Source organism: Alnus glutinosa, chromosome 7 (assembly GCF_958979055.1).
Source record: "Alnus glutinosa chromosome 7, dhAlnGlut1.1, whole genome shotgun sequence".
Lineage (NCBI taxonomy): Eukaryota > Viridiplantae > Streptophyta > Magnoliopsida > Fagales > Betulaceae > Alnus > Alnus glutinosa.
The window spans coordinates 9,072,702-9,096,390 of record NC_084892.1 but is presented as its reverse complement, the minus strand read 5'-3'; the positions used below and the strand labels follow the sequence as shown (position 1 = coordinate 9,096,390).

Sequence of the window (23,689 nt, the reverse complement as noted above, 5' to 3'; positions counted from 1 at the left end):
TTAAGAAATAAGTTAACAGGACCACCTGTGCTTGTTACGGTCTTTTGTCACGGTAAGGTCATCGTTGACGTCCGTTCTCCCCCTAGCGAATAATCGCGGCCGCTAGATTTTAGGAGACGCGCAGGAACAAGGAATTCTTCTTCTTTTCTTTCTTTCTTTTCTTTTCTTCTTCTTCTTCTTCTTTTTTTTTTTTTTTTTTTTTTTTTTTTTTTTTCTTTTTTTTTTTAAAAAATTTACTGAGATGTGATAATATATAGTTAGATGGTGTTAACAATTTGTTTAATGATAAACGTGACTCCAATCAACACGTGTCAGCAATTTATAAAAAGAAATTATAAACCAACTATAAGTCTAACATTACTTTATTTAGATTATAACGAATTTAATTATACAAAAAAAAAGAAGATTATAACGAATTTGCTTTGAAAAAGAGAAGGAATCCACTTTGCTTATTGCTAGTGCTGTTAATGAGGATCACGTAATCGTAGTACAGGTTAGAATTTTCAATTTTTTCTTTTATTGTTTTGACATTAAGGTCTTTTTAATTTAATACATTTAAATAGATAATAGAAAATGATTATGAAAATACAATTATGTCTCTTATATATATATATATATACCTTTTTATGACTTAAATCTCGAATTTAGAATTGACCCAAGCATCTATATTCAAAATTGATGTCTTAAAAGTCAATATTGCTAAAAGCACATAGAGCCCTAACCTAATTTCCCTATTACATAAAAATTCTAAATAATAAAATTATTGACTTCTTGGATTGATTTTGATCCTCACAGTTGTCCCTACGTGATTGCAAGTGACATTAAAATTAAATTATATTAACCATAAAGTATAGTAATACCAATAAAATATATATATTTTCTTTTACAAAATGCAAGTTTTCTGCCTATCTTCGAGAAATAAATATTTTGTATTAAAATAATAAATAAAGAAGTTTTTACATAAGACTATTTGTGATTTTTTTTTTTTTTTAATTTTTCTTATATTTATGGAATAAAATAGGTTATCATGAAAATTAATAGAAGATCAAGGGAACCAAAAATACTACCCTAAATCTAGGGTAAGACTTTTACTTATCCTAACACTATTTTAATGTAAAAATAGATATTTAAATGGAATAGAAAAATAACAAAAGAAACCCTATCACAAGAGGCATCTCTTTATTTTCCTTTTTGTGGCATAAATAGCTCTCCCAAGTCTCTATCTCTCTTTCTTTACCTTTATGCATAAAGAATATATACTTACCTTGAATTGCAAGAACACCAGTAGATACCTGAAGAGGCATTCATATAAAAAAGAAGCCCAGTCGAGGAAATAAATAATAGCAAAAATAAAAAAAAGTCAAAAATAGAAGGAACAATAGGGATTAACTGGTTCAGACAATCAGAAGGCAAATACTTTTTTGACTTGAAATTGAATCTCACCGACACCCATCAACGGAAGCCATAATAAATACAGATGGGGAGGTGACGGAGGTCCAATTGTCTTTATAGAGATCACGGCAGGTGTTTTTTTTTTTTATTTTTTTTTTTTATTTTTTAAATATATAGAAAAAAAAATAATTCACAAAACAAAAGAACACATTCATAAAAAAAAAATTTCGCTTCAGTTTCTCTATAACTTTTCTATTTTTTTTTATTATTTTAACACAAAATATTTATCTTTTTATTAATGTTTTTTTTTTCCTTTTATTTTGACTGTGTCGAATTTTTGTAAAAAAAAAAAAGTAAAAGTAAAAAAGTGTATTTTGTAAAGAAATAATATTTTAATAATATAATAAATAATAAACAAAATTATTATAAAGTGTATGTGAATAAAGATGAAAAAATAATTTTATATTCTAAATTTATGAAAAATAAAAAGGAGCTTGTCATTTGTCAGTGCCCTTAATGCGAATTGCGAAGCTTCTAGTAAATTGACAGGTAATCATAAAGTCTAATGAGGGCGGCCACCCCCCACCAAGTTGAATGGAAAACAATAAATTCAACACTTCTTTGCTTCCTGGCGTGCGGTTCACGTTTATGAAGAGTCAAAGTTAAGATAATTAATTGGATTAGATAGTACGGATATGAAATTTCTCAAATTATTTGTTGAAATTGGATAGAATTGGAGTGTTTGGCTGTGAGAGATAATTTAAAGGACTTACACGATTGGATGAATAGTTAAATAATTTAATTTTTATTTTGTCTGGTAGGTCTCATAAATGATCTCTCACAATTATTTGTTCGAATTCTCTCAAATTCTGACAAATAATTTGAGAAGATCATAATCTCAAATTACGACTATGAATTTACTTCAATATTCACATCCGGGGTAGCATTGATTAAACTATTAATTAATGTTACAAACTTGAGAAAATTTATCGTAGTACAAATAATAAGAGGTGGATAGATATTTCAGCAATTTTGTTATTTGGATCGTTAATAATTTAGGTAGTAAATATAATAGAATTCTTATTAGATTTACTTGTTTTAACATATTTTGAATATTTTGTCCACTTGTTAGGACAAGTAAGTCTCGTGAATACTTTCTTATATTCTAACAATTCGGAAGCAAATTATTGAAATTTTGACCCAAATAAGAGTCTTGCAATGAATATTACAATTTTTATAAAATAAAAAGTGAACAGAAATTTCTTACAAACTGTTTTGTAAGAAATTTCATACAATCCACATATGAGAATGACATGTGTCTTTTAAACATGTGAGAAACGCATATTTATTTTTATTAATACTATTAAAAAAGCATGTGAGAAGTACATGCTATTAAAACAACATGTGCTTCTCACATACTAAGGGACACATGTCAATTTTATATGTGAGTTGTACGAAATATATATTTCATTGTTAGAATAATAATAAGAATAATTATTCTAAAGAGTAATGATTCACTACTACCTTTTAATACAACTTTTCACCACTTTGCTTATGTGGCAAGGTGGTCCCCCACCTTATTTTATTTTTAAAACCTAAAAAGTAGTAGGGGACCACCTTACCACATAAGCAAGGTGGTGAAAAGTTGTGTTAAAAGATGGTAATGAATCATTACTTTATTCTAAAATATCGGCATGGTAAATGCTTTCTAGCCACGTAAAGTTGAATGACTCACTTCCTAAAATAAACCTTAAAACACTTGTGTTGGAGTACGAAATTCGATTCTTTAATTGATTGCCAATCCGTGGAGATAAGTGTAAATCTCACCGAAGAACAAAATCTTATATGTTTAATTGTTTATTTTCCTAATGTAAAGGTCCACGTCAGACCTTGCACTTGTTACAAAGTAAGAGATATGTTATTGAGGTATGATAGATTGGTATTTTAAGATATAATTTTGATTATTTTTATTCCTGTGATAATTTTTATTTTTATTATTTTTTGAAAAAAAAATTATAAAGTTAGATATGAGATCACCTTGTTACATGGGCAAAGATGCAAGGTGGTTAAGAGTTGTGTCTTGAAGTGGTAAAAGATTATATCTTTATGTTATTTGCATAACTCTTATACAATAGGGATGCGTTATTCTTACATCACATTATCCTACTTCAATCTTATACCAAGACACATTGGGTGTGAGACCCATGTATATAGGACCCACATAAATGGGACTCGCATGCATGTGTCTCACACTCTATGTGTCTTGGTGTAGGATTGATGAAATGTAATGTGACGTAGAAAAATCATTTCTTTATACAATAGTTGCACAACAATATTGATGTGTCTAACATTTTTAAAAATAAAAAATGAAGAATGAAGAACTCATTTATTTATTTAATATATTTCATTTTTGTGTTATTGTTGTGCATATAACATATCTCACAAAGTAAAGACGTGGCTGAATTGAGCATAATTTTCGTAGAGTAATGTTTCTTACACAATTTTTGTATAACTCTAACTATTTTTTTTAAGATTAACCATTGGATATTTAGGGTCCACATGTAAGAAAACAAATTCAATGGTTGATCATAAAAAAAAAAAAAAATTGTTACGGTTGTACAAAAACTGTACGAAAGTTGTACAACAATCATTTCTCAATTTTTCGTAAGAGTAATGTTTCCTACACAACAATTGTACAGACTTTGTACAACAAAGTTGATGTATAATTAATTTTCACAATAATTGTACACATTTTTTTTCACTTTGAGAAAAAAAGAAAGTAAAAATTATTTCCACATCAACTTTGTTTTACAAAGTGTGTGTTAGGCATGAAATATTACTCTTTTCGTAATTATTTTAACAATTCAGATTTAATTGTAAGTTAGAAATAAAGTGAAATTAAATTTAAACTATTAAAAAAATTGTAAAAAATGTATTTGACAACACCTAAGTCAAATTCTACTTCAACATATTATAAATTCTACCATCTGTTTCCGACGCCAACCTATGTTGGAACCATATTTACAAAAAATTCAATGTTAATAATTTCATATTTTCAAACATTATAAAATCAGTATATAGTCAAACATTATAATATCAGTTTTTTTTTTTAAAAAAAAAAAATTATATAAAAAAATTCGGAATCTTAAATTGAAAATAATAGTTAAAAATTTTTTAAAAAAATTATATGCAATAAATTATCTTAACAATTCAGAAGAGTCACAATAAATTATAATGTATAGTAGATTTTTTTTTTTCATATGAAAAAAAGAAAAAGAAAAAGAAAAAGACATTTCTGTTTCTTATTCTCGGAAAACCCTATTCCCCTTTTGGCCACCCAGAGCTTCACTGGTCCTTCTTGTGCAAAGAGGTACCTGATATTCTTCACTTGCTTAATTTTTTTGGGTTTCAAATTTTCACTTTTTTTTTTTTTTTTTGTTTAAAAAAAAATTTTAATTTTTAATTTTTTTTTTTTCACTTGCTTAATTATCTTTCTTGGTTTGTTAGAAATTCTTTGCTTTTCCTCATTATGTTTTCTGGGCATCCAAACCCGAGTATTATTAGTGTTTAATCATATTTTCAATCGAGGACCAACTTGTAAATTTACTGAGAATCCATATTTTGATGAAGTGATTGGCTAGACTGTGTACTGTTTCTCAATTTCTTTGCTTCGTGCCTTGTTTGGCTGCTGAAAAATTGAAGGAATATATCAGAAACTGTAGTTGTAGTTCTATTAATGTGAATTGCAAAAGTTTCTCCTTTTTTTCTCAGGAACCAAACAGCATCAAATATAAAAGTCAAAACCTTTTTCTTTTATTTTTTAACCGAAAAAAAAAAAAAAACTTTATGCTGATATAGATGAATAAGCCAATGTCCTTTCTTGTATACTTTTCCAGTATTATTATTCCTCTTTCAATAAGATCTCATACTGGTCCAAGAACATTTTAGGTGAGCTGCTTTTGCTCGACTTTGTCGCTACTTTTTGGACTTACCTCATGCAATTACCTCCATTTGGGTTACCAACTACTAACTACTAACTACTTCAAATAATTTATTACTTTTTAGAAAATCTCTCTCTCTCTTAGCTGAAGGTCTAACAGATGATCATAAAAGTGGGATAAGATGCACTAGTCAGATTGGTCTAGGGAGCTAACTTTTCTGATATCTTGAACTTTATTCTAGTAAATAACATATTAGGCATCTTGTATACTAGTGTACTTCCTGGTTATTGGGATTACGTCTATGCACTTTTAATGAATTTTTGATTACTTAATAAAAAAAATCTTAGGCATTAGAAGTTGAAAATATGAAGTATTTTCGATGAGTAATAAAAGAAAGGTAAGAAGGGAAGAAGATTGCCTTTTCTGCTTTTTGCAACAAAGCAAAAGTAATAAAGCATGATTTAGAGTTTTTATGTAATTGTGTGGACCAGGTAATGATACTGGCAGTGGTGGTGATGCGATGGCGATGGCGAGGGATGGTGGCGTTGATGGAGAGTTGGTGTTGATGTTAGGGATATGTGTGGTTGTGTTGGCTGGGCCATTGATGTTAGTAGTTGCAGAAAGTAATGTGCATGTGAAGGAGGCATGTGGTGTATGTGATAAGATTGCAACAAAGGTGGAAGTGTTGGTTTTCCATGTTCATGACAAAATGGTGTTGGCTGCTCACACAATCAATTGGGTGCTGAACTCTGTTACAATTACAGTGTTGTTCATCTAGACTGTTTGACTACTGTGACTCATGTACATTTCTAAGCATATGACATTTTGCAAGCATGTGCTCCATTCATTATTGCAGTTACTATTTAAATTGCAGGTGAGGAAATGGATGATAATTCCTCCATCAGCAAGATAGTTTGAGGGCTAACTGGACTCCATCGCAAGACAAGCACTTTATTGGCCTTTTGCTAGACCAAGTACACAGGGGGAATAAAACTGGCCATATAAGAAGGGGGTGAGATAAGTTTAACAACTTTGTTCGATTTGAGGCAAAGGTTGGGTCTAAAGTAAGTCTCTGGCATGACCTTTGCTGTGGGATCTGTCGTTGAAGCTATGCTATCTAGTGTTGTTTAGTATTGCTAGGCATTAAGATACGAGGGTGGCGGATAATTTGTTTCTTCAAGATGGAGTTACCCAGTGGAATGTCATCTTTACGTGATCAGTCCAGGATTGAGAGGCGGAGATGGTACTCTCTTTCTTCGAGCGGCTGTATTTTATTTAGGTTCGACATGCAGAGGAGGATAGGTTAGTTTGGAGCCCCTCCAAGAGGGATCAATTTGAAGCGAAGTTATTTTATGAAGTGTTAAATAGACAAGATGACCATTCATTTCTTTGGAAGAGTATCTGGCATGTCAAGGCTTCGTCGAGAGTGCCATTCTTTGTATGGACAGTAGCATTGGGAACAATTTTGACACATGATAATTTGCGAAAAAAGAATATCGTGGTGGTTGAGTGGTGCTATTTGTGTAAAAAGAGTGGGGAGTCCATTGAACATTTGTTACTTGATTGCGACATTGCATGCGAACTATGAAGTTACATTCTTATTTTGTTTGGGGTAGAGTGAGTTTTGCCTCAAAGGGTGCTGGATTTGTTGACTAGCTGGAGCGATTCGTTTGGGTGTGGTCCAGCTAAGGAAGTTTGGCGGTTAGTTCCGTTGTGTTTAATGTGGTGTCTTTGGCTTGAAATGAATGCTCAGCACTTTGAAAACGTAGAGACATCGATGTTGGAGTTACGGAAGCTTTTGTTTAACATGTTATATATATGGATGGCGGTTTATCATAGTTTGAGTGTTTTAAACTTATGCTGATTTTTTGAATTTATTTTCTGTTCCTTCATATAAGGGGTTATCTTGTATATTCCTTCTGTATTATGGTTGTGCTCATCTGTGCTTTATTAATGAAATGAAATGACATTACTTATATATATATATATAGCAAACAAGCATGGGCCGTGAAAATTGGTTTAATACACATTTTTTTTTTTTGTAGGTTAACATGAGATATGTTTCTTGCACTTCAGTTGTACATCAATTGTACACCTAGTCCGACATGGACTAACTTTTAATTTTATTTTTTCTTTCTTTTGGATCTGAAAACGGGTTGGATTTCCCCCCCAACGCACTCGTGTTCTCTCTCTCTCTCTCTCTCTCTCTCTCTCTCTCTCTCTCTCTCTCCCTGTTGAGCTAACATTTTTATAGGTATAATGTTTTTCCATGTTTACAGATTTCACTGCCGTTCTCTGTCTCTCTTCGTCGTCGTTCTTCTCTTCCGGTGTCGTCTTCACTACTGGTGACTCTCTCTCTCTAAAATTATTGAATCATATTGTTTGAATTTTTTGTCGGGTTCTGATTCAATTTGAGGGGGAAAAAAATTAGGTCTTTTGTTTGTTGTTGGATAGTGTTAGTAATTTTGTAGGTTTTGATTGTTGGATGGTGTTGGTGATTTTGCTTGGTTTTGATTCGGTTTTAGGAAAAAACAAAAAACCAATTTGTTTTGGTACAGTAGGTCTTTTGATTTATTTTGGGTTTTGATTTTGGAAATAATATAAGCTGGTTGTTGGATGGTGTTGGTGATTTTACTTGGTTTTGATTCGGTTTGAGGAAAAAAAAAAAAAAAACAAAAAAGTTTTGGTGCCGGGTATTTTGATTTATTTTGGGTTTTGGTTTTGGTTGTAGTTTGTTGTTAGTGGGTGATTTGTGATGAAATTTTTGCTTAGTTCAGATTTGGTTTGAGGGGAAATTTTTATTTTTCCAAATATTCTGTCGTAAAATCAATTCACATGTTCCTCTGAAGTGCCGAGAAAATTAAACACTGCTTCATTGATGTTTGTTTACATGGAAAATTTGTTTGCTAGAAAGGTGATTTGAAAGGAAAACTCTTGGAAGTTATATATCTATTTCTATGTATATGTTGTACGTTATATGGACATGTATTCACATTACTTTGGGGAGTTTTCCCATGTCATGATATTTCCGGCTTCTGTAAATTCTGCAGTGGTGTATTCATAAATCACAGGTTCTATTACTTAGCGATCTCTCAAAAAGTGTGGACAATCCCTTCAAACCGGGCAACCAATTCTTTGTAACCACATATACATAGATATAGATATATTACTTCCAAAGGAACTTCCAGGAGTTTTCCTTTCAAATCACCTTATCTTTCTAGAACCAAACAAAAATTTCATCACAAAATGCCCACTAACAACAAACTACAATCACCAAAATAAATCAAAATACCCGGTGCCAAAACTTTTTTTTTTTTTTACTTAAACCGGATCAGAACCAAGCAAAATCACCAACACCATCCGATAATCAGCTTACATTATTTCCAAAATCAAAACCCAAAATAAATCAAAAGACCTACTGTACCAAAACAAATCGGTTTTTTTTTTTTTTTTTCTTTTTGTTTTTTGTTTTTTTTGTTTTTTTTTTTCGAAAATTGATTCAGAACCAAGCAAAATCACCAACATCATCTAACAATCGAACTCGCAAAATCACTAACACTCTCCAACAACAAAAAGAGAGTCAGCGGCGGTGGAGACAGTACCGGTAGAGAAGAACAACGACGAAGAGAGACAAAGAACGACAGTGAGATTTGTAAACATAGAGAAACATTATCTCCATAAAAATGTTAGCTCAACACAGAGCGAGAGAACTTTTTTCATTATGTCGGAGACAGATCCGGCTGCTAAATCCATTGCAGAAACGAAACGGCCGGCCACAGAGAGAGAGATAAGGACGGCCTCCTCCTGGACAGAAGTTGCAGAGACAAACCGGCCGGAAACTGTTCCAGAGAGAGAGAGAGAGAACGTGTACGTTGGAGGAGAAATTTCCCTCCAACCCGTTTTCAGATCAAAAAGTAAAGAAAAGAAAAGAAAAGAAAAAGAAAGAAGCAGAAGTCAGTCCATGTCAAATTAGGTGTACAGCTGAAAATGCAAGAAACATATCTCTTTTAGCATTGGATGCCTTCTCTACGAAAGAACTGGTTAAAGAGGAAGCTCCGTCAACAGTGATTATTTTTTGGCTCTTCTTCTTCTTCTTCTTCTTCTTCTTCTTCTTCTTCTTTCATAATAATCTCTGTTAATGAGATGTTAATCAACCCTGGATATAAATTACAAGAAGAAAAAAAAACAGGGGGAAAATTGTGGGCTACAATTATCCTAACGTTTTGGCTCACAGTAGAAGTGCCAATCAACAAAATTTAGTAAATATAACCACCGAAGTAGTTCGATTCTCACTCTTTAATTAAAAATAAATTACATACTGCAACACTTCAATCGAATAATAAAAAATAAATTAAAAACAAAAGAAGCAAAACCCTAATTCTTCCAAATTAAACATTTCAATACCTTGAACCAGGAACGGATTTAAGGCCGCGGTATAAACTATGGCCTCTCTTCAATTCCAAATAAAAAATTTAGCCTACTATCTTTATCAATTAATTTTTTTTTTGTCCCCTGGTCATATTCATAAGAATTTTTGGCTCTTTCTATATGAATATCCTCTTTATAAGAATTTTTAGTTCCGTCCATACAAATATCTTCTTTATAAAAATTTCTAATTTTATTCATGCGAATATCTTCTTCATAAGAATTTTTGACTCCATCCATATGAATATCCCCTTCATAAGAATTTCTAACTCCATTCATACAAATACCTACTTCATAAGAATTTTTGGCTCCGTCCATGCGAATATCCTCTTCCTCAAGTAACGGATTAAGGGGAAAAAACTCTTTGGTAGCGACCCTCCGCGTCCCCATCTCGTCCACCCGCACGGCCACTCTGTTCCTCAACTCTTCCAAGAACGCCTCCTCCCGCTCGAGCTCATCCAACCCCATCTTCTCTATCGGTATGTCCAAGCAAATCCATTTGTTTCCCTCTCCCTCGACGCGATCTTGCACCTTCTTCACCTTCTTCACAGCCCCAACATCTTTCAAGTCTTCTTGGAGGCCAAGGAACCGCTCGATCACCGCGTCCACGGATGGGTGGCCGAACGCGTAGGGCCTGTCGTGCGGAGAGAATACGATGATAGCTATGTGGGCACCGGAGGACGAGCAAAGCTGGGCCGCCTTGCTGAATAACCCATGCCGGCGCTTCGAGAAGGTCACCAACCGGCTCTGCTTCTTCTCTATTCTCTTGATGTCGATCTTCCTTCTCCCCGTACCTTGTGGCCTGCCCATCTCTCTCGACTTTATACACACAGAATGAGAAACTAGAAACTAGAAAGAGAAGAAAGCAAAAACTACGATTCAGATCTTCTTCGTGACGGTAGTAGTATGGACGCAAACGAAAAGTACTCTGAAAGAGAGGTATATATAATATAACCGTTGCCTTCGAGGGTTCAGTTTCCCAAATCTTTCCAATTTCCCAAATCAGACTTATGGCGGCGCCTTGCAAGTCAAGTTTTGGGGTCTTTGTTGGGCCGATTGTTTTAAAAATTTACAGGCCCATCAAGGCCCATTTGTGACTTAGGTTTCCGGGTCGGTTCAAACCCGTATACTTCGATTTAGGCTTCTTTTCATTTCGTGAAAAGCTTGGGACTCCGTCTCTCTCCGAAGCCGACTAGCTGCTACTCAGCTCGCAGGAACCGCAACCCGTTCAGGTAAACATCTCAAGCGCTCGGTCACTCTCTGTTTGGGCACTTTTGTTTTGGTTCTATGAAATTTGTTATTGGTGGATGGTGTAGATATATATGTTCTGTTTGACTGTGGTTGGTGTTGTTCTCGGTGCTTTTAGACCGTTTTGCATTTATTTTCCTGCACTGCAGCACCGCTCAATAGACACCCTTCTTCTTCCTCAACACTATTGCACAGACCACTAAAGATCAGCACCACGCACGGCTGACTGCCACGGCCGCACACCACCACACGTCGGCGCCCACCTTCTCGGATACCGGAGAGAAAATCGCTGTTCAGTCCATCATTGACGGAACCCGCTTTCAGCCCACCACCAACAGATTGGGTGATGTCAGATAATTAAGAAATTCGGATTATTTTGGGTCAGAACTGGAAGAATAGGTTCGGGATTTTGTTTGGGAGAGAAATAGGGTTTCAATAAACTAAATTAATAGAAAGAGTTGGGAAAGGACCCCATACATCAGAATAAACTAAATCTAAAGGTTTACAAATGCTAGAAGATGAAACTGGAAAGGGCAATTGATGGCCTTTGGCATGCGGACAGGCCGCACAAGGAGAAGTTGCCTTATTGGTGATGACTTGAAGCTGAAACATAGAGCGAACTCGTTGGACTGTGTGGAGTGTGGGATGACCTAAGCGCTTGTGCTAGTGATTGGTGGAGGTCCGTTCACCTACAAGAGCTTTTTTATTGATGGAGGAGGTAGATGAAGGATGGAGTTGGTAAAGTCCATCCTTAAGAGGGCCGTGATGAAGAGTAATCTCGGATTTGCAGTCCTTAATCACAAAATAGGAAGGGTGAAATTCAAAAAGGACAGCATTATAACGTGCAAATTGTTGAACTGAGAGTAGATTTTTGCAAATAAGAGGAACATGAAGAAGTTGAGTAAGAATATAATGGCGACGGGTAAGAGTTAAGAGAGCAGAACCAATATGAGTGATAGGCAAACTTGAACAATCTCCTACACAAATCTTATCCTGGCCAGTGTAGTCCTCGGATGAGAGGTTGAGGTGTTGGTGCTCACTAGTGACATGGTGAGTGGCCCCGGTATCAGGATACCAATTTTTTTCAGTTGACAGGGCAGGAGAGGAGTAGTAGGAATGTGGATGCTACTAGGAGGCCTGTGGTTGTTGCTGATAAGAGTCAGAAGATTGGACAGATTCCAACCTTTGGTAGCACCGAGCGGTGGTGTGGCCAATTTGACCACAAAATTGACATACATGCTGGTTGGAAGGAGCATCATTGTTGAAGTAGGATCCTTGGCCATGGTTGCTAGAAGAAGGGCCTCTGCCTCGGAAAGATGTGCGGCCTCCAGAGTAAGAGCCTCAGCCACCACGGTATTCTCTTCCCCTCAGCATGGCAGCACGAGTGGTGTAGTGGGCAGACGGCTAGGCGAGTTCCAAGACTGGAAATTGCTGCTCAATCCGCATCTCATGAGCTAGGAGATGACCATAGAGCTCATCAAATGATAAAGGATCCACCCAAGTTGTTACAGACGTAACAAAGGAATCAAACTTGGTGCCAAGGCCTTCAAGGAGGAAGGAAATAACCTCAAACACATTTATAGGTTGTCTAGCAGCAGCCAAGGTATCTTGCAAGGTTTTGATCGTTTGGAAATACCCAGTGATGGAGTTATTTCCCTTTTGGACAATGGCAAGTTGGAAGTAAATCTGCAAGACACGAGCCTTGGCTTGAGATGCGAACATGGAGATCAAGGTGCTCCACAAGGTGCTGGCTGTAGCACATCCGACTGCATGAACCATATATGGTTCAGTGAGAGTAGAGATAAGAACACTGAGGATCATTTGATCCCGTTGACACCACGCAAGATAATCAGGATTGATAATATTAGCAGGAGCACCTTCAGCAGTGCTGGAATTCGGAATATGCTGTGCAGGAGGTTGAGAAGAACCGTCTAGAAAACCATAAGCATCCTGCCCTTTGATGTAGGCAAGGATTTGAGTATTCCAAGCCATGAGATTCCTTATTGATTGGAGATTCCATTTCTTCTAATCCGGCAGAGATAGGGGAGCATGTGGTTCAGTTCTATCAAGATCTCTTCTTTGAGAAGCACAGTTGGAGGCCGCGGTTGGATGATCTTTCCTTTGATGCCATTTTAGAGTCAGAAGCTAGGTGGTTGGAGAGAGACTTTGAGGAGGAGGAAGTTAGAAAGGTAGTGTTTGCTTTGAATGGCGACAAAGCGCCGGGTCCGGATGGCTTCACAATGGCTTTTTTCCAAGCTTGTTGGGAGGTGGTGCGATTGGACATTATGAAGGTTTTTCTGAGTTTCATGCTAGAGAAGTTTTTGAGAAGAGTTTAAATGCTTCTTTTATTTCTCTTATTCCTAAGACTCCAGGAGCCTTGTCTCTCAAAGATTTCCGGCCTATAAGCCTTGTAGGAGGTATCTACAAGATTATTGCTAAAGTCTTGGCCAACAGATTGAAGACGGTTATGGATAATGTTATCTCCAAATCCCAGAGTGCTTTCATCAAAGGGAGGCAGATTCTTGATCCAATCCTTATTGCGAATGAATGCCTTGATAGTCGTATTAAATCAAGGGAGCCGGGAGTCGTTTGCAAAATGGATTTAGAAAAAGCTTATGATCACGTCAATTGGGATTTTCTGTTGTATATGTTGAGGAGATTCGGCTTTGGGGGTAAGTGGTGTTCGTGGATAGCTCGGTGCATTTCTTCTGCAAAGTTTTCGGTGCTAGTTAATGGCTCACCATATGGCTTTTTCAGCAGCTCGCGAGGCCTTAGGCAAGGAGACCCTTTGTCCCCCCTGTTGTTTGTGTTTGTTATGGAGGCGCTGAGTCGGATGATTACTGCGGCAGTGAGTGGGGGTGTGTTGGATGGTTTCAGAGTGGGCGATGCTTCTTTTTCCCACCTTTTGTTTGCTGATGACACATTGATTTTCTGTGATGCAAGCTCCTCAAAGAGTCGGTCTTTGCGAGGTCTCTTGCTCTTATTTGAGGCTGTATCGGGTCTTAAGGTTAACTTGGCCAAATCCAGCATTATTCCAGTGGGGAATGTCGCTCACGTGAGAAGGTTAGCCGAGATTTTAGAGTGTGAAGTTGCTCATTTGCCTGTGATGTATCTGGGTCTTCCATTGGGGGCTCCTTACAAGTCTTTTCGTATCTGGGATGGAGTTATTGAGAAGGTTGAAAAACGGTTGGCTAGTTGGAAAAGGTTATACCTCTCTAAGGGAGGGAGAGTGACCCTTATCAAGAGTACGCTTTCTAACTTGCCTACGTACTACATGTCTTTGTTCCCTATACCGGTGAGTGTTGCTTCTCGCATTGAGAAGTTGCAACGCGATTTTCTTTGGGGTGGAATGGGTGAAGATTTTAAATACCATTTGGTGAGTTGGGAGAAGGTTTGTACTCCTATTTCGAATGGGGGGCTGGGCATTAGGAAGTTGGTTCAGTTCAATCGAGCATTGCTAGGTAAATGGTTATGGTGTTTTGGCATGGATAGAGATGCTTGATGGAGAGTCGCGGTGGATTCCAAATATGGAAGTTTGTGGGGTGGGTGGTGCTCCCGAGAGGTTGCTGGAGCGTTTGGAGTAGGGTTGTGGAAGTTTATAAGGAAAGGATGGGAGAATTTCTCCAAATTCCTTAGATTTGAGGTGGGGGATGGGAGCAGGATTAGATTTTGGCATGACTTGTGGTGTGGAGATTCGATTCTGAAAGAAGTGTTTCCTGATCTCTTTGGCATTGCTCGAGTGAAGGATGCGTCAGTGACTGATAATTTGGAGAGTTTGGGTGGGTCCATTCAATGGAACGTGAGCTTTATTAGAGAGGCTCATAATTGGGAAGTCGATGTTTTTGCCTCTTTCTTCCAGGTGCTGGGCGCTACCAAGGTGAACTTTGAGAGGGCTGATTGTCTCAAATGGGTCCCGTCCAAGAAAGGTGTGTTCGGGGTGAAGTCATATTTTGGTTCTATGATGGGTTCTGGAGGTACGTGGTTCCCATGGAAGTGTGTGTGGCGGTCTCAGGCTCCCCCGAGGGCAGCCTTCTTCACTTGGTCTGCAGCTCTAGGCAGAATTCTTACCTTGGACAATCTTAGGAAGAGGCACATAATTATTGTGGATAGATGTTGTCTTTGCAAGCGGGATGGGGAATCAGTGGACCATATCCTTCTGCATTGCGATCTAGCCTCAACTCTTTGGAACAACATTTTCTCCCGCTTTGGTATTTCGTGGGTCATGCCTAGGAGTGTGCTTGACTTAGTTGCTTGTTGGTGGAAGTCTGGGAGATCTGGGAGCGCTACTTCATGGAAGATGGTGCCTATTTGCCTTTTTTGGTGTATTTGGAGAGAGAGAAACCTTAGGTATTTTGAGAATCTAGAGAGCTCCCTAGAGGAGGTGCTAGAGTTGTTTCTCCATACCTTGTATGTCTGGTCGATGGCTTATTTGTACCCTTTATCTATCAGCTTTGCTGAATTTCTTGCTTCTTTTTCGCTTTCTAGTTAGGTGTTTCCTGTTGTATACTTCTAGTGTACGTAGGGGCGCCTTACGCTTTCAATAAAACTATCATTACTTATCAAAAAAAAAAATTCCCTTTGGCCAGCTTGATGTGGAGGGAATGAGTCATGTTAGAAACGGGAAAAACATTTGAGGAAGGGTTAGTTGGGGGAGGCGTTGAAGCCATGGTAGAGATAGAGGAAATGGAAGGAGTAGGAGAGGCTATGGCAGCAGTGGGTATGGAGACGGCAGCGGTGGGAGTGGAGGGTTCAGATGAGATGGACATATGAGACGTTAGTCTATATGTGGCTCTGATACCATAAGAGAACAGCTAAAGAGACTATAGTATTGCTGTATAATTTCTGTCATACTCATCAATGTGAGTGTGTATTGATATTTATAGAAGTAGAAGAATAGAAGTATAGTTTAGATGCATATCCTAAACAATCTACAGATCCGGAACTCTAGTAATAAGTCTTAGGTTCTAGAATCATAATAGGATTGCAACACTTTGTTTGTAAACGCATGCTGAGATGTTAAGCATCCAGCATGCGGTTGTAGTTAGATAATCATGTGTTTAAAACTAGAGATAGAGTTGTATCTAAACTATACTTCTATTCTTCTACTTCTATAAATATCAATACACGCTCACATTGATGAGTACGACAGAAATTATACAGCAATACTATAGTCTCTTTAGCTGTTCTATTATCTCTTTTACCTCTCCTTTGTTTTAAAACCTCTCAGCTCCTGCTGAGACCGTTCAAGTCGAATTGTTTGCAAATCTAATGGCCTTAATCTATGTACAAGGGGCCGTTGTTTCAGTTTAACTAAATCTGTACTGTGTAACTATTGCTTCCTTATTACTTCTCTCACTTGGGGTTGGCTCCATTTTTTGTGTTGTTTGTAGATGGATGAAAAAAATTCTTGCAACAGTTATGACCACAGTTGCATCTATCCTTGCTGTTGGAGCTATAATCTTAGAAGATATTAGATCTAGGAGATTATTACTTAGGGAACTTCATGTTAATCGAGAGTATGAAAGAGAGATTTATATGAATTGTATTCTTTTTGGAGGCAAGCAAGATTGTACTAACCAAATAAGAATGAGTCCTATAGTTTTCTTTGAATTTTGATAAGTTCTTAACAACCATGGAGATAAGAATTTGTGTATTATCGATATGTATTATCATATTATTGATGGTACTTTGGCCAAAATTTGATTGTAATATTTGTGGTTGAACTTGAAAGGTAATATTCATTGAACTTTTGTCGGTAGTTTAAATGTATTGTTGGATGTTATTTATGGCTCTCCCAACTTGAAAATATATCATCATTGTTAGTTAATGTGTATATTTTAATTAAACATAATTTTTTGGTTGATTTTTTAGTTGTTTTATATTAATATTTTTATGTTGTGAATAAAAATTGATATTTATATGGTACTATGATTGAATGAAAAAATAAGAAATATTTGCGGATTTTCTGTATGAGCCAAACGTTGAAAATTTTTTTAGTGGAAATTTTTTTCCTAAAAAATGATTTTGCTGAAAACATTTTCCAATAGAAAATATTTTACGCTGAAATAAATGTTGATCATTTTCTACATAAACATGTTTGAGGATTGAAAATAGGACTAAAACAAATTAAGGAGTGTTAAGTTTGTCAACTGGGTGATAGATGTAGATGGCCTTTTGGGTCTTGAATGAGAGATTGTTGAGTTTTACTTTACCCAACTAACACATGTCTATTATTTTGTTCATTGTTGTTTTCTTGATTTTACTGTCTACTTTTGCTTACTTGTAGATAATTTGATGTTTTCCTTGCAGAAGATTTGTTGGTAGAGTTAGCTTTTGAGGCCATGGTGGGCTGGCAGAGACACATACAATTTGTGCTTCGTGGTGTTGGGAATAGGGTGGAACATAGTTACAACGTATCTGCCAACTTTTCTTCGCATCGCTTGGAATCCTCTATTTCTCCATGTCAGTCTCCAATTTTTTTGGTGGAAACATTTTGCCACATATGAAGTTTTATTAAGTAACTGATTTTAGAAATGGAGTATTTTTAGATAGCATTTTTGTTTTCGTTGTTGGTCCTGTCATTCAAAACCAAGTTCTATGTTTGAAATGCCATTGTTGTTGTCGTCTTTGAGATAATGGCCCTGTTTATTAAACCCCTTCCCCCTCCCCTTCCCCCATTTTTTCAATGCCTTTCAGTGTTTTCTGTCTAATAATAACTCAAATTTGAGTATCGAATAACACTTACTGCTTTTGCAGGTGAGTTACCTTATCTGCAGAGACTATGGAGACCACCTACTGCAAACATCTCAAGGCCTTTTTATCAATATTTTCAACAATTGGTACTGCTAACTTATCCTTTGTCATATATTTTTTTAAATGAAACCTTTTCTTTTCGATTCTTGATTTGTTTTTTTACTGATATTAGTTCCTCACCTGTCCTCTAGTTTAGTGAAGCTCTTCTTGGTTTTTATCCTATGTAGCTAGGATACTTTAACAGAGAATCTGTGCAGCATTTTAAACATGACATTCTCCAACAAACATGGACATATATTGTAAACCATCTATGGTGTCCAGAATTCTCAAGTAAAATTCCATCACATTATAGTACACATTAGAGATGCAGCAGACGTGGACTAAACATCTTTTAAATGTATAGATTTAATTTGTAAATTAAATTTTTTAGTATGATGAAGTGCAAGTATAATGACTTATCAAAAAAGAGGAGGGATGATGTAAGTACATATCTTGGAAGCGTTCATGTCAATTAGAGGATGAAACTCAATGTTTAAATCATGCTCATACAGTGTGCGTTTTGAAGGTTGAGTTTTATCCTCCAATTTACATATATAAGTTAAAGTAGTTATAATCATCGAAAGTGGATTTCTAGACATGGTTTACTGTGGTGATATTTTGTTTTGATAATCTTTTACTGATCCAGGGAGTTTCCAGTTCAAGGAAGTTACTAGCTGATTCTTCTGAAGAAGCAGCCATTCCATCTCCATTGACTCCTGTATTAGCATTAAATAGTGGAAAAAGTGAAGATCAGAACCAGAAAGCAGTCTCTAAGCCTTCCAAAGTTCAAGCCATATTAAAGGGCATTAAACAGGTATGAGATGTCTTATTTTTTGCATTGGTTAGTGTCTACTAAGAATATTAGTGGGACATTTAGACATTAAATTCATATTTGTTCAGTCTTATGTCATATTTATAGCCATTTGAGATTATTGTATGCTTTTGACAGCTTTTGATGAGTATATTTACCATTTCTTTAATGCATATCTTTCCAATTAGCAATGAGCTTTAGCTCAAATTGTACTTTCTCCCTTTGTAGCAAAGTGGAGGGCGAGGTTGTCGGTTCAAGTCCCACCAGTTGCATGTGTAACTTACCAATAAAAATAAATAAATACTTCTTAGGATAGAACTGATGAATTTGGTTCTACTTTTGGTGAATATAGTAATCTTTTATTTTTATTTTATTTTATTTTTTTTAATGAATAATTCAGATCTTATTGAGAAAAAAAAGGGTTAAACCCAAGCACACGAAGAGTATACAATATGGACTCAACCTATAAGCTGTTACAATGTAAAAAGCTAGTCAAATCAACCAAATTTGTAAAGATAAAGTTAGGAACATTAACAAGAACCTAATCCAAGAGAGATCTCAAAAAAGAATAGCACGTTTGTCTCACTATCCTCGAAAATATGACGATTCATTTCTCTCCAAATGCTCCACATTAAGAGGGCAGGAATAATTTTCCAGATAGCCTCTTTGGGATGTCCCCTCGCTTGTACTTTCCAACAATGAAGAAGTTCTTAGATGTTGTTAGGCATAACTCATGAGACTCCAAAAAGATTTAAGGATCAATTGCCAGAGAGCCAAAGTATATTCGCAGTGGATGAGAAGGTGATTAGTCGTTTCCTCATTCTTTTTACAAAGACAATACTAATTAGCTAAAGAGAAGCCTATCTTTCTAAGAGTATCCACCGTGGGAATTCTATGAAGTGCTGCTGTCTACAAGAAGAAAGCAATGCGAGGAGGCGCCTTGACCTTCCAAACACTTCTCTAAGAGAAAGAACTGTGCTCACTTGACTATAACAGAGTATAATAACTCTTCACTGCAAATTTCTGGCTACTAGAGGGAGTCCACAACAAGTTGTCAACTTCCCTTGGATGCGTCTTTGAGGAATATAGGAGACTAAAGAATGAGTCAAAAGATTCTAGTTCCCAATCATGTGCCGCCCTAATAAAACTAGGATTCCAATGGATAAAGGAACTAGATAGGTCCAAATAATTAGCCACAGAGGCCTTGTTTCGAGCAATGGAATAGAGTTCGGAAAAAGAATGCTTAAGTGGCTCTATTCCACACCATACATCATGCCAGAAATTAATGTGAGAACCATCACCAACCTTGTAGGATAGGAAATTGGAAAAAGAATCCCAACCATTTCTAATATTCCTCCTAAGGCTCACCCCATAAGGACTTCAAGCTTCCTCTGAGCACCAACCTCCTCTCTTGAGCCCATACTTCAATTCAATCATCTGTCTTCATAAGGAATGCTCCTCATGCCCAAATCTCCAAAGCCATTTACCTAGAATAGCCTTGTTGAATACCATCAACTTTTTAATACCCAACCCCCTCTGGAAACAGGGTCGCAAACTGTCTTCCAATTAACCAGATGTATTTTAGGATCCCTGCCTGGACCATCCCTAAGCGATAATAGGGTAAATATCGATATCGAAATTGTCTTCTGTACATCCTGATGTACTTGACGTCATGGCTGTTGACATAGGGTAAATATCGATAGAATTTTCTTCCTTAACACAAGCGTTAAGCGATAATAATTCCTCTTATTTACTTAGCTAAACTACCATTTTACACGTACCATATAATGTCTAATGACTGCATGCATATTATAAAGGGTGCCCCTGACTCCACCCCTTACGGGATGGCGGTGCGAGAACACCTGCTTACTACTTCAACCAGAAATTGCACCCGATACTGCTTCAATCAAAGAGTATAAGCGCCTTACCCTAGGTTTTGAAAGAACTTACTCGTGTAAATATTGGAACATGCGAAGAAAACGGCCTAGGAGCTCATATTTAGTGAAGATGCAAGCAAGCAAAGAGGAGTGGCGCATAGGGGCATTAGATCAGAGGAATGGTAGCTCAGCGCTAAGCTCTGTGAGCATGAATTTTATTTGAAGCAGGAAAAACTTCGCTTAGACAGAGATGCAGTTTTTGGGACATCATATTGGGGGTTACCAGAAAGAAAAGTCAAGGCTATTCTTGAGTGGCCTACGCCCACTAAGGTCACTGAATTGAGATCTTTCTTGGGTTTGGCAAACTGTTATAGCCCTCTTACTGAAAGTTATTCAAAGAAAGTCGTGGTGTTAACAGACTTATTTATTGAAGAAAGACCAGAAGTGGTTCTGGTCTCCTGATTTTCAAATGGCATTTGACAAGCTGAAGAGAGCAATATCGAGCGAACCAGTGCTAAATTTTTTTGAATTTGATAAACAGTTCAAGGAGTGAAATATCTTGACCATTATTATTGCTTAGCGCTTGTGCTAAGGTAGAAACGGTTGCCTTCTACTGGACTGTCTTCCAATTAACTAGATGTATTTTAGGATTCCTGCCTAGACCATCCCAAAGAAAGTCTCTCTGAAGGCGCTCCAATCACCTAGCTATACCTGCTAGTAATGGGAAGAGGGAAAGAAAGTATGTAGGAAAACTGGATAACGTGCTCTTGATGAGCGTAAGACGCGCCCCCTTTGACAAGTAGATCTTTTTCCAGCTAGCCAACCTTTTTTCCATTCTCTCCATTATCCCATCCCAAATAGCTCTCGATTTGAAGGGGTCACCTAGAGGAAGAGCCAGGTATTTCATAGGAAAATAAGAAATTCTGCAATTGAGAATACCGGCCAGCTCCTCTATATTAGGAACGTCTCCCACTGTGACTAACTCAGATTTTTTGAGGTTGATCTTCAATCCTGAAATGGCCTCAAAGCACAGGAGAATGTGATCCAGATTATAGATATGTTCACTATTTGCATTGCACATAATAAGTGTATCATCTGCGAACAAAAGGTGAGAAACTTCCAAAGAAGAATTGTTGATATTGTTAGCCCGAAAACCTGATACAAATCCCCCAACCATCGCACTAGAGAGACTCCTGCTGCAAGCATCCATAACTAGAGCAAAGAGAAGAGGTGAGAGAGGGTCTCCTTGGCGAAGGCACCGAGAACTCCTGAAGAAGCCATACAGGCTACCATTAATCAAAATGAAAAGGCGAGTGGTGGAAATGCACGCAAAAATCTACTTTCTCCATTTAGCTCCAAAACCACATCGGGAGTTACAGGAATCTATAAAAATTACTTATAAAAAAAAAGGGGTGGGGGGGGAATACAGTAATCTGATTGTAACACTCCCAGTTTGAGAGGTCAAATGCTATTAAAGCTCAATTGTATGATTCAGTTACCATAGGGTGCCTAAACATCCCCTATTATAATGAAAAGGTGTTCAGATAAGCTTGCTAAGATTTGATCATAAGATCTAGTCCCACTCCACTTCACCCTGTTACCAACTTTCCAAGGCCCAGGAGAACAACACAAAAGAGATGTTCTCGTATTCATATTCTGGACCTTCTTATCATTATTATTTTCGTCTTTTGTATTTTTGTACTTCTGTTTTTCTAAGGATTCACAGGATAATAGGCAGATCCCTTTTAAACGTCCTCTGTGGATGGACAAATTTATTAAAGTGGAAGCAAAGCCTGCCGTAATTTCATTATAATCAGCTGCTAACTTTCATAGAATTGGAAATTTTATATTTGGATCAATAAACAAACTTTAATTGCTTGAAAAACATTGTGTGTAAATATATGCATATATACGTATATATGTATACACGTACACGTGTATATGTATATCATGCTATATTCTTGTCCCCCTGATTTAATGCTGCTTTCAGAGTCCAAAGAAGGTTAACTTGGTTGCTGCATTAGTTCGTGGGATGCGAGTTGAAGATGCATTGTTGCAGTTGCAAGTGACAGTAAAGCGAGCTGCAAAAACTGTATATCAGGTAATACAAGCACTCTGCATGTCGGCATTATGTTCAAGATGTGTTAAAAATGCCATGAAAGAAGGTTTTTTTTTTTTTTTTTTAGTTCTTTTTGAATTTTTTCACGTTATGTAATAAGAGTGTTCTCTGCAGGTTATTCACTCAGCTCGAGCAAATGCAACACATAACCATGGGTTGGATCCAGATCGTCTCCTTGTTGGTAAATGATGAAAATGAGGTTGATGCATTCTTGCTCTTATTGTAATCCTGCTTATCCTGCACTCTCTCCTTTCATACAGCTGAGGCATTTCTGGGAAAAGGATTGTATAAAAAGAGAGTTTCCTACCATTCTAAAGGAAGATGTGGAGTCAAAATGAGACCGGAGTGCCGACTAACGGTGGTAGTAAGGGAGATGACGGCTGAAGAGGAGGCGGAGATTGCCAGACTTAGAGTCCATAATTTCCGCAAGCTCACTAAGCGAGAGAGGCGGCTTGTACCTCATAAGCTTATTGAGACGACTCCAGTCTGGAATCGCAAGGGCTATGGCCTACAGTCCTGAAACCAAGTAGAAGGTTCTGTAGAAGTGTCGAGAGATCTCTTCCCATGTCTGAATTTCAGGTAGAAATTTTCTTGTAGAAATGTTGGAGCAACCTCGTTTAAATCTCAGATAACACTTACATTCAAACATTTTTATTTTTAATTGTCCTTTTTTCTTTTCAGATAATAAAATTTTAAATTGGACCAAGCTCTTTCATTACTTCGTCTTTGAGTCTTTTACGACATTTTTCTTTTGCTTTTGATTTACTGTGGGGTTGCCCATGTAAGCAAACAGTTAGATAAACTTTGAGAGACCAGGGAAACTGTGATAGCTCTTAGTTAATAGAATTGTTAGTGCATATTTTTCTTGGGGCTGAATTGATAAAATTATATTATATTTTTTTAGTAAATTATATTAAAATGTTGCTACTCATTCCGGTTTATCTGAAGCTTCTCTACTCCCGTTTCACTCGTAAACAAAGCGGATTCGGAATTGTCTTTCATTTCAAGGCATAACTTGTATCCATGCGCTTCAGATTCTAGTTGCTTTGGAACAATTAGGGGATTCTATAGAAAAAAAAATGGT

General features: G+C 36.7%; 2 protein-coding genes across 3 annotated transcripts; one reads left to right on the top strand and one right to left on the bottom strand.

Annotated features, from left to right (window-relative positions):
• Positions 1 to 8,874: 8,874 nt before the first annotated feature.
• On the bottom strand, positions 8,875 to 10,686 carry LOC133872767 (agamous-like MADS-box protein AGL61). Its single transcript, XM_062310368.1, has 2 exons — positions 10,050 to 10,686; positions 8,875 to 9,465 (listed from the first exon to the last, which is right to left on the bottom strand). The coding sequence occupies exons 1-2, from the start codon at positions 10,566 to 10,568 to the stop codon at positions 9,454 to 9,456; spliced, it is 531 nt and encodes a 176-aa protein (XP_062166352.1). The 5' UTR covers positions 10,569 to 10,686; the 3' UTR covers positions 8,875 to 9,453.
• Positions 10,687 to 10,876: 190 nt separating this feature from the next.
• Positions 10,877 to 23,311, top strand: LOC133872766 (large ribosomal subunit protein uL22c-like). Of its 2 annotated transcripts, none has more exons than XM_062310366.1 (7): positions 10,877 to 10,990; positions 17,316 to 17,468; positions 17,763 to 17,845; positions 18,445 to 18,612; positions 22,477 to 22,587; positions 22,720 to 22,786; positions 22,866 to 23,311. In XM_062310366.1, the coding sequence occupies exons 2-7, from the start codon at positions 17,348 to 17,350 to the stop codon at positions 23,123 to 23,125; spliced, it is 810 nt and encodes a 269-aa protein (XP_062166350.1). In that variant the 5' UTR covers positions 10,877 to 10,990; positions 17,316 to 17,347; the 3' UTR covers positions 23,126 to 23,311. The 2 variants fall into 2 exon arrangements, with proteins under 2 accessions (XP_062166350.1, XP_062166351.1); XM_062310367.1 differs by having other exon boundaries at positions 10,901 to 10,990; positions 17,319 to 17,468.
• Positions 23,312 to 23,689: the final 378 nt, after the last annotated feature.

Bases quoted from the DNA above. Each gene is read 5' to 3' on its own strand.
- LOC133872767 (XM_062310368.1), bottom strand. From the start codon at position 10,568: ATGGGCAGGCCACAAGGTACGGGGAGAAGGAAGATCGACATCAAGAGA.
- LOC133872766 (XM_062310366.1), top strand. From the start codon at position 17,348: ATGGTGGGCTGGCAGAGACACATACAATTTGTGCTTCGTGGTGTTGGG. The intron at 17,469-17,762 runs GTCAGTCTCCAA...CTGCTTTTGCAG, and splicing joins GGAATCCTCTATTTCTCCAT to GTGAGTTACCTTATCTGCAG. The intron at 22,588-22,719 runs GTAATACAAGCA...TGTTCTCTGCAG, and splicing joins CTGCAAAAACTGTATATCAG to GTTATTCACTCAGCTCGAGC.